The following is a 13,713-nucleotide window of genomic DNA, read 5'->3' as shown; positions in this document are numbered from 1 at the left end:
ATCCAACACAAGAGCTGTATCAAAAACTCTGCCTTTACCAAGAAAGTTTAATTGACAGCATCGGAAAAATGTATGCATATATTTATTATTGTGAGTGTAGTTTGAAGTAATTTTTCAATATTTTCGGAGATACAAGCAAATTACCCCTGCATCTTTAATATACCGGATTAACCCAATACACTAAAATTGTCAGAAAAACATGTGGCGTCTTATACTCTGAGTCTGGAAATATATGCAGTAAATGTAAACCAGGGGTTACATACTCATTTTAGATCAAAGGCCAGATGGGAAAAAAAATGTTTATCCAAGTGGGCCGGACTAGTAAAATCACGGCACGATAACTTAAAAATAAAGACAACTTCAGATTGTTTTTTTGGTTTAATAATACAACAAGCACATTCTGAATTTGTATAAATCATATTTTCTTTTATAATTACCTGTTGTGGTTAATAGTACATATACACTTTGTCGTTCTTTATATTTCATAAATTATGTGATAGTGCTCATCAGTCAACTCCATGGTGTTCATTTTTAATCTATCAAGATAAAACAAATGATATAAAAATACAATTACAGTATGTTATTTATGTAGATTGATCCTTTTCCTTGACTGATGTACTAACCCTGTTTCCATATGAGTTGGGAAATTCTGTTAGATGTAAATATAAACAGAATACAATGATTTGCAAATCCTTTTCAACACATATTCAACTGAATGCACTACAAAGTCAACATATTTGATGTTCAAACTCAAACTTTATTTTTTTTTTGCAAATAATAATTAACTTGGAATAGGTTGATTGGCAACACTAAAATTGGCCCTAGTGTGTGAATGTTGTCTGTCTATCTGTGTTGGCCCTGCAGTGAGGTGGCGACTTGTCCAGGGTGTACCCCGCCTTCCACCCGATTGTAGCTGGGATAGGCGCCAGCGCCCCCCGCGACCCCAAAAGGGAATAAGCGATAGAAAATGGATGGATGGATGGAATTAACTTGGAATTTCATGGCTGCAACATGTGCCAAAGTAGTTGGGAAAGGGCATGTTCACCACTGTGTAACATCACCTTTTCTTTTAACAACACTCTATAAACGTTTGTACTAACATCATGTGGTTTATTTTGTAAATATGTAGCATCATCGACAAAGATACAAGGAATTGCTATTGCGACATCCAGTGGACACATTTAGAACAGCGGTTTCTTTTATTCAAAAAAATATAAGGTAAATTTTTACACTTAGTGGGGCGGTTAACACCTGATCCGTACGTTTGACACCCCTGATGTCAACCAATTAGCTTGCACACCTGTGACATGTTCCAAATAAGTGTTTGATGAGTATTCCTCAACTTTATCAGTATGTATTGCCACTTTTCCCAACTTCTTTGTCACGTGTTGCTGGCATCAAATTCTGAAGTTAAGGATTATTTTCACAAAAAAAAAAAGTGTATCAGTTTGAACATTAAATATGTAGTCTTTGATTCGCAAATCATTGTATTCCAATTATATTTACATCTAAAACAATTTCCCAACTCATATGGAAACGGGGTTTGTATATATATATATATATATATTTATATATATATATATATATATATATACACACACACACACACTTTTATACTTAGTGGGGCGGTTAAAACCTGATCCGTACGTTTGACACCCCTGATGTCAACCAACAAATGCTTGATAAGTCAGAGCTTTTTTCCCTGTCATTCACACAAACTATTGATCTTGAAAGGTGCAGTCGTGACAGATTTCCAGCAATAAAAACATGTCTTTAAAAAGTTTGTTAGCAAGTTATTTAATTTTAATATCATATTGCAATGAAATAAAGTCAAATAACTGTAGAAACTCCCTGCGATGAGGTGGCGACTTGTCCAGGGTGTACCCCGCCTTCCGCCCGATTGTAGCTGAGATAGGCGCCAGCGCCCCCGCGACCCCAAAAGGGAATAAGCGGTAGCAAGTGGATGGATGGATGGAACTGTAGAGACTATACCAGTTATTTTAATGTATTTTATGTCTGATTTCATCTCCAAAAGTGAATCTTGTAATCTTGGATTTTGGATCAAAAGAGTAACAATGTCAGAATAGCTAATACCGCTACTTCCCCTTTAACCTCTCCCCTTCAGCTACTGAGAGTGACCTTTCCCAGACCCACTAATGTAATTACTGATACTTAGATGACAACAATGTAATAAGCAAGTGTCATTTCCCCTTCGCAAAAAGCGGGAGAAGATCAACCGATTGGCCGGTAACGAGCTATAACTGTCACGTTTGAGAACCGTGTTCATATTTCACGCCTATCATATTTTTCCCGAAGGAACTCTTTGACGAGATTGGATGTGTTATGTCCTAGAGGTGTGACGGAGTCGTAGAACTTGGACTCAAGCATTAGAGCAACAGTTGCTATTAAAGTGAGTCACGTGAGTCACATTTAAAAGACGGAGCGGCTTGTGGATGACAAATTAGAGGCGGAGCGCTAAGTGACCCTGACATGTCTCAGCACAAGTAAATGGTTTATCCTCTTAAGAGGCTCGGAAGGTGCGGGGTTGCGAGGGAGGGGAGGAGACGATGAGAGAAAATAGACGAGGCTCATGAGGAAAAAGATAAAGTATGGTTATCCAGTACGCTGAGGTGAAAGAAAGTGTCTTACTGTTCATCTGTAGTAAACAGTCCACACCTATAATATTTTACCCCTTTTTCTTGATTGCACATTGCTATTGTTGGCCATAGTTAGAGATAGGGCTTTTATTAATATCTCAATATTTTTAGGTCATGTCACGATATACAACATACAGTGGGGCAAAAAAGTATTTAGTCAGCCACCGATTGTGCAAGTTCTCCCACTTAAAATGATGACAGAGGTCTGTAATTTTCATCATAGGTACACTTCAACTGTGAGAGACAGAATGTGAAAAAAAAAATCCTAGAATTCACATTGTAGGAATTTTAAAGAATTTATTTGTAAATTATGGTGGAAAATAAGTATTTGGTCAACCATTCAAAGCTCTCACTGATGGAAGGAGGTTTTGGCTCAAAATCTATTCATTCTTAACACGGATCAATCGTCCTGTCCCTTTAGCAGAAAAACAGCCCCAAAGCATGATGTTTCCACCCCCCCATGCTTCACAGTAGGTATGGTGTTCATGGGATGCAACTCAGTATTCTTCTTCCACCAAACACGACCAGTTGAGTTTATACCAAAAAGTTCTATTTTGGTTTCATCTGACCACATGACATTCCACCCAATCCTCTGCTGTATCATCCATGTATCCATTTTGGTATAAACTCAACTCGTCGTGTTTGGAGGAAGAAGAATACTGAGTTGCATCCCAAGAACACCACACCTACTGTGAAGCATGGCGGTGGAAACATCATGCTTTGGGGCTGTTTTTCTGCTAAGGGGACAGGACGATTGATCCGTGTTAAGGAAAGAATGAATGGGGCCATGTATCGTGAGATTTTGAGCCAAGTGAAGTGAAGTGAATTATATTTATATAGCGCTTTTCTCTAGTGACTCAAAGCGCTTTACATAGTGAAACCCAATATCTAATTTTTACATTTAAACCAGTGTGGGTGGCACTGGGAGCAGGTGGGTAAAGTGTCTTGCCCAAGGACACAACGGCAGTGACTAGGATGGCAGAAGCGGGGATCGAACCTGCAACCCTCAAGTTGCTGACACGGCCGCTCTACCAACCGAGCTATACCACTCCGAGCCAAAACCTCCTTCCATCAGTGAGAGCTTTGAATGGTTGACCAAATAATTATTTTCCACCATCATTTACAAATAAATTATTTAAAATTCCTGCAATGTGAATTCCTGGATTTTTTTTTCCACATTCGGTCTCTCACAGTTGAAGTGTACCTATGATGAAAATTACAGACCTCTGTCATCATTTTAAGTGGGAGAACTTGCACAATCGGTGGCTGACTAAATACTTTTTTGCCCCACTGTATATCTCGATATTTTGCCTTAGCCTTGAATTAACAATTGGTGCATATAATCACAGCAGTATGATGATTCTATGTGTCTACATTAAAACATTCTTGTTCATACTGCATTAATTTAGCTCATTTTGTACGTTCATGCCGACAGGGAAATCACAACTAAGTCAATTGACCAAAAACTGTATTTATTAAACAGTTATTAAGCAGTGGCACAAACATTCATGTCATTTCAAAACAGGAAGTACATTTTAAAACAAGCTACGAGTGCACTTTTGTGCATGATGTCACTAAGATGACATATCAAAACAGCACTAAATTAAAGTGCACTTTTTGTACAGAACGCCACTACAAAAGTTTAAAACAAAGTGGTTTTGTGCATGATGTCACACAAGATATTTCAAAAACTGTCGAATAAAAATGAGCTGCATAATAAGAAATCAAATAGTGTATGTCCTTCGCTATGTGGTAGGTTCCTGCGGACGTTATCTCCTTCTGTTGTTGACTTTTTTTTTTCATACGGTGTTGATGTGGAAATGGCTGCTTGGGCATTTTGTTGGTGTTGCATCGAACGGAGATGTTGACAAGCAGAGTTTCAAGCACTCTTCATTCTCTAGCAGGTGACTTTTCAAAAGCTAAAAATTAGCAGTACTGCTACTTTTTGTAGCAACGCTTTTGCCGCATACTTGACATATTACTGTTGTCTGTTCAACATATTCCCGCTTGAAACCAAATCACCGCCAGACGATGGACCCACTGCTGTTTTTCTTGGGAATTAATTCTTCCTTCATGTGTTACCAGTCACATCTTCTTTCTCTCGTATTACCACTCGCACCACAGATAACGTTACCCACTGTCGCTACCTCTCTGCTCCGCGAGGGGGTATGTCATACTGAAATAAGCAGGGGCGTCCATGAAAAAGACGGCGCTTAGATGGCAGCATATGTTGTTCCAAAACCTTTATGTACCTTTCAGCATTAATGGTGCCTTCACAGATGTGTAAGTTACCCATGCCTTGGGCACTAATACACCCCCATACCATCACAGATGCTGGCTTTTGAACTTTGCGTCGATAACAGTCTAAGGATGGTTGGCTTCCCCTTTAGTCCGGATGACAAGATGTTAAATATTTCCAAAAACAATTTGAAATGTCAACTCGTCAGACCACAGAACACTTTTCCACTATGCATCAGTCCATCTTAGATTATTTCCAGCCCAGAGAAGCCGGCGGCGTTTCTGGATGTTGTTGATAAATGGCTTTCGCTTTGCGTAGCAGAGCTTTAACTTGCACTTAAGGATGTAGCGACGAACTGTTCTTAGTGATAGTGGTTTTCTGAAGTTTTCCTGAGCCCATGTGGTGATATCCTTTAGCGATTGATGTCGGTTTTTGATACAGTGCCGTCTGAGGGATCGAAGGTCACAGTCATTCAATGTTGGTTTCCAGCCATGCCGCTTACGTGGAGTGACTTCTCCAGATTCTCTGAACCTTTTGATGATATTATGGACCGCAGATGTTGAAATCCCAAAATTTCTTGCAATCGCACTTTGAGAAAAGTTGTTCTTAAACTGTTAGACTATTTGCTCACGCAGTTGTGGACAAAGGGGTGTGGGAAGCTGTTTTTATACCCAATCATGGCACCCACCTGCTCCCAATTAGCTTGTACACCTGTGACATGTTCGAAATAAGTGTTTGATGAGTATTCCTCAACTTTATCAGGATGTATTGCCACTTTTCCCAACCTCTTAGTCACGTGTTGCTGGCATCTAATTCTAAAGTTAATGATTATTTGCAAAAAAAAAAAGTTTATCAGTTTGAACATGTTGACTTTGTAACATATTCAACTGAATATGGCTTGAAAATGATTTGCAAATCATTGTATTCTGTTTATATTTACATCTAAAACAATTTCCCAACTCATATGGAAACGGGGTTTGTATGTATATATATATATATATATATATATATATATATATATATATATATATATATATGTATATATATATATATATATGTATATATATATATATATATGTATATATATATATATATATACACACACACACACACACACACACACATACTTATAACGGTTTATCAAACATTGATATTATGTGTCTATCGTGATACATATTGATAGTTTTATCGGCCAAACCCCAGGTGGCCACGGATCATTTCTGGAGAGGTGCCAGTCTAGATGATGTGCTGCTAGCTGACCCAAGTTGTGACCCGAGGTGGACCACATTTTCCATGCACAGCTGTGGGCTGACATGGCTGATCCCTGAATAAAATCCCCGATGGACTATATGTTGGCTTCTCGGTGCACCCACATTACCTATTTATTTAACATTTCAATAATTGGACCCACTCGACATGCACTGCAGCCAATAACCCTGCAAGGGGGTCCCGACATATGCGGTTCCTTCCCAAGGTTTTTCCTTTTTCCCCACCTGGGGTATTTTGAGTTTTTCTTTGTGGGTTTAAGACACTTGTGATTAAGGGCGAGATGAATAAATGTTGATTGACTGAGAACACAAGTGGCTTTTTTCAGGCTTCTGACTGGCCAAAAATGTTAAAGGGGAACATTATCACCAAACCTATGCAAGCGTCAATATATACCTTGATGTTGCAGAAAAATGACCATGTATTTTTTTAACCGATTTCCGAACTCTAAATGGGTGAATTTTGGCAAATGAAACGCCTTTCTGTTTATCGGTCTTTTAGTGATGACGTCAGAACGTGACGTCACCGAGGTAACACACCCGCCATATTCATTTTCACATTACAAACACCGGGTCTCAGCTCTGTTATTTTCCGTTTTTTTGACTATTTTTTGGAACCTTGGAGACATCATGCCTCGTGGGTGTGTTGTCGGAGGGTGTAACAACACTAACAGGGAGGGATTCAAGTTGCACCACCGGCAAGAAATCTGCCGCCAGACCCCCATTGAATATACAAAGGTGTCTTCACATTTGACCGGCGATGCTAAGACAGACATGGTACAGAGATGTATGGATAACCTGCAGATGCATTTGCAACGATTAAGTCAACGAAATCACAAAGGTGAGTTTTGTTGATGTTGTTGACTTATGTGCTAATCAGACATATTTGGTCGCAGCATGACTGCCAGCTAACCGATGGTAACTTGCTACGCTAATCGATGCTAACGTGCTATTTACGCTAGCTGTATGTACATTTGAAACTAGATACCCACATTTAATGCGAAACAAACACTTACCAATCGACGGATTTAAGTTGCTCCAGTGTCACAAGATGCTAAAGTCCTGATCGTTTGGTCCGCACATTTTACCGGCGATGCTAAAAAGGCAGCCATGCTATGGGCCACTTCATTAGGTACACCCATGCTATGGCCGAATAGCGTCAATAGCTATTCGCTCAATAGCTTCAATTTCTTCTTCAATTTCGTTTTCGCTATCTGCCTAAATACTCCGACCTACTGTTTCAATACATGCATAATCTGTTGATTCGCTTAAGACGCTGAAATCCGAGTCTGAATCCGAGCTCATGTCGCTATATCTTGCTGTGGTATTCCCATTGTTAGTATGACGTCACAGGGAAATGGACAGTCGCATCGCAAATAGCGAAAATCAAAAGCTTTTTTTTAGGGATATTCCGGGAGGTGTAAAATGTTGAAAAAAACTTTGAAAAATAAAACAAGGCACTGGGATCTGAATTTTATTGTTTTTAACCCTTTTGAAATTGTGATAATGTTCCCCTTTAATGGGATGACATTTGCAGTTAGCTCAGTTTAGGCATGAGTCCGATAAGATGATTTAATCATTAGGAATGCGGTCAAATGTGTGGGGTTACTTGTTTTCGATCAATTGCGTCTTGAAGTGATTGAGGCAACATGGAGTTCACTACTTGGCTGAACCGAACAGAGGCTCTGTTGATTCACTTTCAACAGTTTGCTGTCTAAAGAAGTACAACAGAGAAATTGAGCAAATGCTTCACTAAACACTATTCTGATTTAAAACCTTTAAAAAAAGAATAAACAAGAATATAAAAAATACCGAAATTAAGTTTATTATTTAATACATTTTTCTTGATTGAAGGTGCGACTTGTCCAGGGTGTACAACGCCTTCCGCCCGAATGCAGCTGACATAGGCTCCAGTGACCCCAGCAAACCCGAATGGGACAAGCGGTACAAAATGGATGGATGGATGGAAATGGTTTTTATATATTTTGTCAGTGATTTAAAAATAGAATACACACACACACACACACACACACACACACACACACACACACACACACACACACACACACACACACACACACACACACTTGTGGCGGGGTTGAAGTGGGCGGGGTTTGGTGGCAGCGGGGGGTGTATATTGTAGCGTCCCGGAAGAGTTAGTGCTGCAAGGGGTTCCGGGTATTTGTTCTGTTGTGTTATGGCCACCCTCAGTGTGACCTGTATGGCTGTTGATCAAGTATGCGTTGCATTCACTTATGTGTGTGTTAAAGCCGCATATAGTATGTGACTGTGTCGGCACGCTAATTGTATGGAAAAAAAGCAGACGTGACGACACGTTGTAGAGGACGCTAAAAGCATTGCCTTTAAGGCACACCCACAATATTGTTGTCCGGGTGGAAATCAGGAGAATGGTTGCCCTGGGAGATTTTTGGGAGAAGCACTGAAATTCGGGAGTCTCCCGGAAAAATCAGGAGGGTTGGCAAGTATTCTTTTATTTGTATTTACAACAGTAATAATCTATACATACTATACAAATATAACAAAGGTAGGCTTTTAGTATTTTTTTTTTGTAAATGTTTTTTATTCTTCATTACTTCCAAGTTATTACAGTATGTCTCTATATACATATATATATATAAATATATATATATAAATATATATATATATATATATAAATATATATATATATATATATATATATATATATATATATTAATTTTGGCGAAAGGGGGCGCATTTCAATTTCTCCCACACATTTGTACTTACATATGTTGGCCAGAGGGGGAGCACTTAATTTTTTATTTTTTTTTTACACACACTTGTGATTTCATATGTTGATCAAAACCGACAGTCGATTTGAAAAATCCCTCCTTTTTGGGACCACCCTAATTTTGATGTATTTCACCACCAGGGGTGCAAATGAGACATTCTGTATTACAGGGGTCGGCAACCTTTACCACTCAAATAGCCATTTTGACCCGTTTCACAAAATAAAGAAAACAAAGGGAGCCACACAACTCTTTTGAAATTCAAAATGAAACAACACTGCATACAGAGTTTTTTTTAACTGTGTGCTATGTATAAACCAGGGGTCTCATACACGCGGCCCGCACCTTAATATAAAAATGTAATGATAATGGGGCCCGGAAGTTTTTTTTTAATGCCGCTTGATAACATCACACTTGCCAACCATCCCGAATATTCCGATAGACTACCGAATGTCAGATCAACCATTCTCGCGAATGTTTGCAGAATTTCCCTCGATTAACAATAATAAGGGCAACCTATGAAGGTGTTGCCTTTGACGCCTTCTACAACACGTCCAATCAGCGTGCCAGCCCAGTCACGTGTCGTACGAGGCTTCTGTTGACACACGCAAACGATTGCAACAGGTTACACTGAGGGTTGTGATATAAACAACTTTAACACTCTTACTAATATGCGCCACACTGTGAACTCACACTAAACAAGAATGACAGGAGAACATCGGCACTGTAACAACATAAACACAAAAGAACGAATACCCAGAATCCCATGCATCCCACTCTTACGGGCTACATTATACACCCCGCTAGCACCAAATCCCCCCACGCCCTCCGTGCGTCCGTTGAGGTGGGCGGGGTTGGTGGCGGCGGAGTTTGGTGCTAATGTAGCCCGGAAAAGTAGGGATGCATGGAATTCTGGGTATTTGTTATTTTGTGTTTATGTTGTGTTACAGTGCCGATGTTCTCCCGAAATGTGTTTGTCATTCTTGGGTGGTATGGGTTCACAGTGTGGCGCATATTAGTAAGAGTGTTCAACTTGTTTATATTACAACCCTCAGTGTAACCTGTATGGCTGTTGACTAAGTATGTGTTGCAGTCGCTTTCGTGTGTTAACAGAGGCTGAACATAACATGACCAGTCGACACGCAGATGGCGTGATGTAAAAGCGGGCGCGACGACATGTTGTAGAGGAGGTTAAAGGGGAACATTATCACCAGACCTATGTAAGCGTCAATATATACCTTGATGTTGCAGAATAAAGATCATATATTTTTTTTAACCGATTTCCGAACTCTAAATGGGTGAATTTTGGCGAATGTTTAAACGCCTTTCTGTGTATTGCTCTGGTGGCGATGACGTCAGAACGTGACATCACCGAGGTAATACAGCCGCCATTTTCATTTTCTACACATTACACACACGGGTCTCAGCTCTGTTATTTTCCGTTTTTTCGACTATTTTTTTGAACCTTGGAGACATCATGCCTCGTCGGTGTGTTGTCGGAGGGTGTAACAACACTAACAGGAGGGATTCAAGTTGCACCACTGGGCCGAAGATGCGAAAGTGTCTGCCGCCAGACCCCCATTGAATGTGCGAGAGTGTCTCCACATTTGACCGGCGATGACAGACATGGCACAGAGATGTATGGATAACCTGCAGATGCATTTGCAACGAAAAAGTCGACAAAATCACAAAGGTGAGTTTTGTTGACTTATGTGCTAATCAGACATATTTGGTCGCGGTGTGACTGCCAGCTAATCGATGCTAACATGCTATTTACCGGCGGTGCTAAAGCAGACATGGCACAGAGATGTATGGATAACCTGCAGATGCATTTGCAACTATATTACGTTTCCTTCCATCCACATTTAATGCGAAAAAAAACACTTGACAATCGACAGATTTAAGTTGCTCCATTATCACAAAATGCGAAAGTCCTGATCGTTTGGTCCGCACATTTTACCGGTGATGCTAACGCAGCTATTCGGCCATGCTATGGCCTTGAATAGCTTCAGTAGCTATTCGCTCAATAGCTTCAGTTTCTTCTTCAATACTTTCATACTCCAACCATCTGTTTCAATACGTGCGTAATCTGTTGAATCGCTTAAGCCGCTGAAATCCGAGTTTGAATCCGAGCTAATGTCGCTATATCTTGCTGTGGTATTCCCATTGTTAGTTTACATTGGCAGCACTGTATGACGTCACAGGGAAATGGATAGTAGTTTCGTAGATAGCGAAAATAAGGCACTATAAAGCTTTATTTAGGGACCGGTAAAATTTTGAAAAAAACTTGAAAAAATACAACAAGCCACTGGGAACTGATTTTTATTGTTTTTAACCCTTTTTAAAATTGTGATAATGTTCCCCTTTAAAAACATTCCCATCACTGCACACTCTCAGTATTGTAGTCCAGGTGAAAATTGGAGAATGTTATCCCCGGGTGTGGGTTGATTGGCAACACTAAATTGGCCCTAGTGTGTGAATGTGAGTGTGAATGTTGTCTGTCTATCTGTGTTGGCCCTGCGATGAGCTGGCGATTTGTCCAGGGTGTACCCCGCCTTCCGCCCGATTGTAGCTGAGATAGGCGCCGGCGCCCCCCGCGACCCCGAAAGGGAATAAGCGGTAGAAAAATGGATGGATGGATATCCCCGGGTGATTTCTGAGAGAGGCACTAAAATCCGGAAACCTCACAGAATAGTCGTTGGGGTCGGCAATTTAGCAGCTGAGCCACATCAGAGTGATCAAAGAGCCGCATGGTTTTCTATATTGGGAACATGATTTCAGTCCCAACTTGTTCACCGGTTCTTATATGGAGGGTACTTTTCCTTGTTGGTGTCTCAAGGAGGGTAGAGCACGCACACGCACTTAGTGCCTTACATGAGGCACTTGTGTCCACTATACCTTACACCAGGGGCGCTCACACTTTTTCTGCAGGCGAGCTACTTTTCAATTGACCAAGTCGAGGAGATCTACCTCATTCCTATTTATAATTTATATTTCTTTATTTATGAAAGAGACATTTTTGTTAACAAGTTAATGGTGTTTAATGATAATACAAGCATGTTTAACACACATAGATTCCTTTCTTTCATGAAGACAAGAATATAAGTTGGTGTATTACCTGATTCTGATGACTTGCATTGATTGGAATTAGACAGTGGTGCTGATAACGTCCGCATTTTCAAATGGAGGAAAAAAAAAAGTCCTCCTTTCTGTCCAATACCACATGAAAGTGGTTGGATTTGGCATCTCATTTGTCCAACTTGCATACTCGTTTTTAAACACTTTGTTATGAGAGTAGCATATGTGTGTGGCCCTTTAATGTCTGGCAGCGGGTGAGTGACGTCAGTGACTGTGCGGGTGGGCAAGCAAGTGAGAAAGCGGTCGCTGAGGGCGGGGGAGAAATACATTGGCATCAAACTCCGTAGCATGCTAGCTTGTGCACGCTAGCTTTCTGAGACTCTTATGTCCCACACTCCCTTGTGGAGGGGGTCCGGTCCGATCCGGTGGCCATGTACTGCTTGCCTGTGTATCGGCTGGGGACATCTCTGCGCTGCTGATCCGCCTCCGCTTGGGATGGTTTCCTGCTGGCTCCGCTGTGAACGGGACTCTCGCTGCTGTGTTGAATCCGCTTTGGACTGGACTCTTGCGACTGTGTTGGATCCATTGTGGATTGAACTTTCACAGTATCATGTTAGACCCGCTCGACATCCATTGCTTTCCTCCTCTCCAAGGTTCTCATAGTCATCATTGTCACCGACGTCCCACTGGGTGTGAGTTTTCCTTGCCCTTATGTGGGCCTACCGAGGATGTCGTGGTGGTTTGTGCAGCCCTTTGAGACACTAGTGATTTAGGGCTATATAAGTAAACATTGATTGATTGGTTGATTTTGTTAGCACAGGCAGGATGAAACAGGTCTTTTATGGTGAAGACAGGAACTGTGCTGTCGGTCTTTAGAGTTTCGACAGTAGGTACGGAGTCTCTAGAAATAAAATGTGTTTCTCTGCGTCCGCCCTGTTAGTGATTTTTTTCTTAAATATGAGCTCGCAGCAGCCAGCGTCATCTCACAAGATCCTCGGGTGCCGAGAATGTGAAACAACTGACGAAAGTGAAGTCTTGGTATGATTGATGATTGCTCATTTTTATGTCCATTTTTAATGCCTGGCTTGAGATCGACTGACACACCCTCCGAGATCGACGTAATGCCCACCCCTGCCTTACACTATAAAACCTCTTCTTGGCTAAAATGTCTTTGCAAGTAGTTTTGACATGATGTATGGATGGAGAGAAAAATGAAAGTAAAATCAAAAGGTACCTCACCTTTGATATATTGCTGGATCTGCTTGCTGAATGACCGAGAGGTTTTTCATTCTATAAAAAAAGGGAGAAAAAGGACAGATTCAATCAACAAAGCTCATCTCTAAAATCCACTTTTGCTGTTTATTGGCAAAAAGTACACAGAGAGATGGATAAACATCATTCTATCACATTATTCTGTATGCAGAAAAAAAGTGTATTGCTTGTTTGGCATCTGTTGGTGAAAAACACATTTATTCTCAGAGTTCAGTGCAAGTCAAGGCGGTAATGATGCTCGATTCCCCACTTATATTCCCTGATGAAGAGCCTCTGCATGCAGTCTTGGTGTTAAGACTCTTGCGTGGCTCCTTAATGAGAAGTCACTCACAGTTACGCAACGGCCAGTTCACACGGGGTTGGAAAGGGCTTTGCATACAAACAAATCTCGGCAAGGGGATATTCGGCTCTTTGGGAGGACTTAATTTAGACGT

The 13,713-nt window shown here is 40.7% G+C and overlaps 1 protein-coding gene across 6 annotated transcripts in view; it reads right to left on the bottom strand.

Moving 5' to 3' along the window:
* marchf8 (membrane-associated ring finger (C3HC4) 8) overlaps positions 1–13,713 on the bottom strand; it is a 309,683-nt gene that overhangs the window by 88,206 nt on the left and 207,764 nt on the right. For all 6 annotated transcript variants that reach the window (XM_061910240.1, XM_061910242.1, XM_061910241.1 and 3 more), the window contains one exon: positions 13,247–13,297. In XM_061910240.1, coding sequence (XP_061766224.1) covers positions 13,247–13,297 — 51 coding nt within the window. The remainder of the gene's footprint in view (positions 1–13,246; positions 13,298–13,713) is intronic.

The sequence above is a fragment of the Nerophis ophidion genome, linkage group LG09, assembly GCF_033978795.1.
Source record: "Nerophis ophidion isolate RoL-2023_Sa linkage group LG09, RoL_Noph_v1.0, whole genome shotgun sequence".
In the NCBI taxonomy this organism is placed as follows: domain Eukaryota; kingdom Metazoa; phylum Chordata; class Actinopteri; order Syngnathiformes; family Syngnathidae; genus Nerophis; species Nerophis ophidion.
Note: the sequence above shows the minus strand (reverse complement) of the source record. Positions and strands in the feature narration are given on the sequence as shown.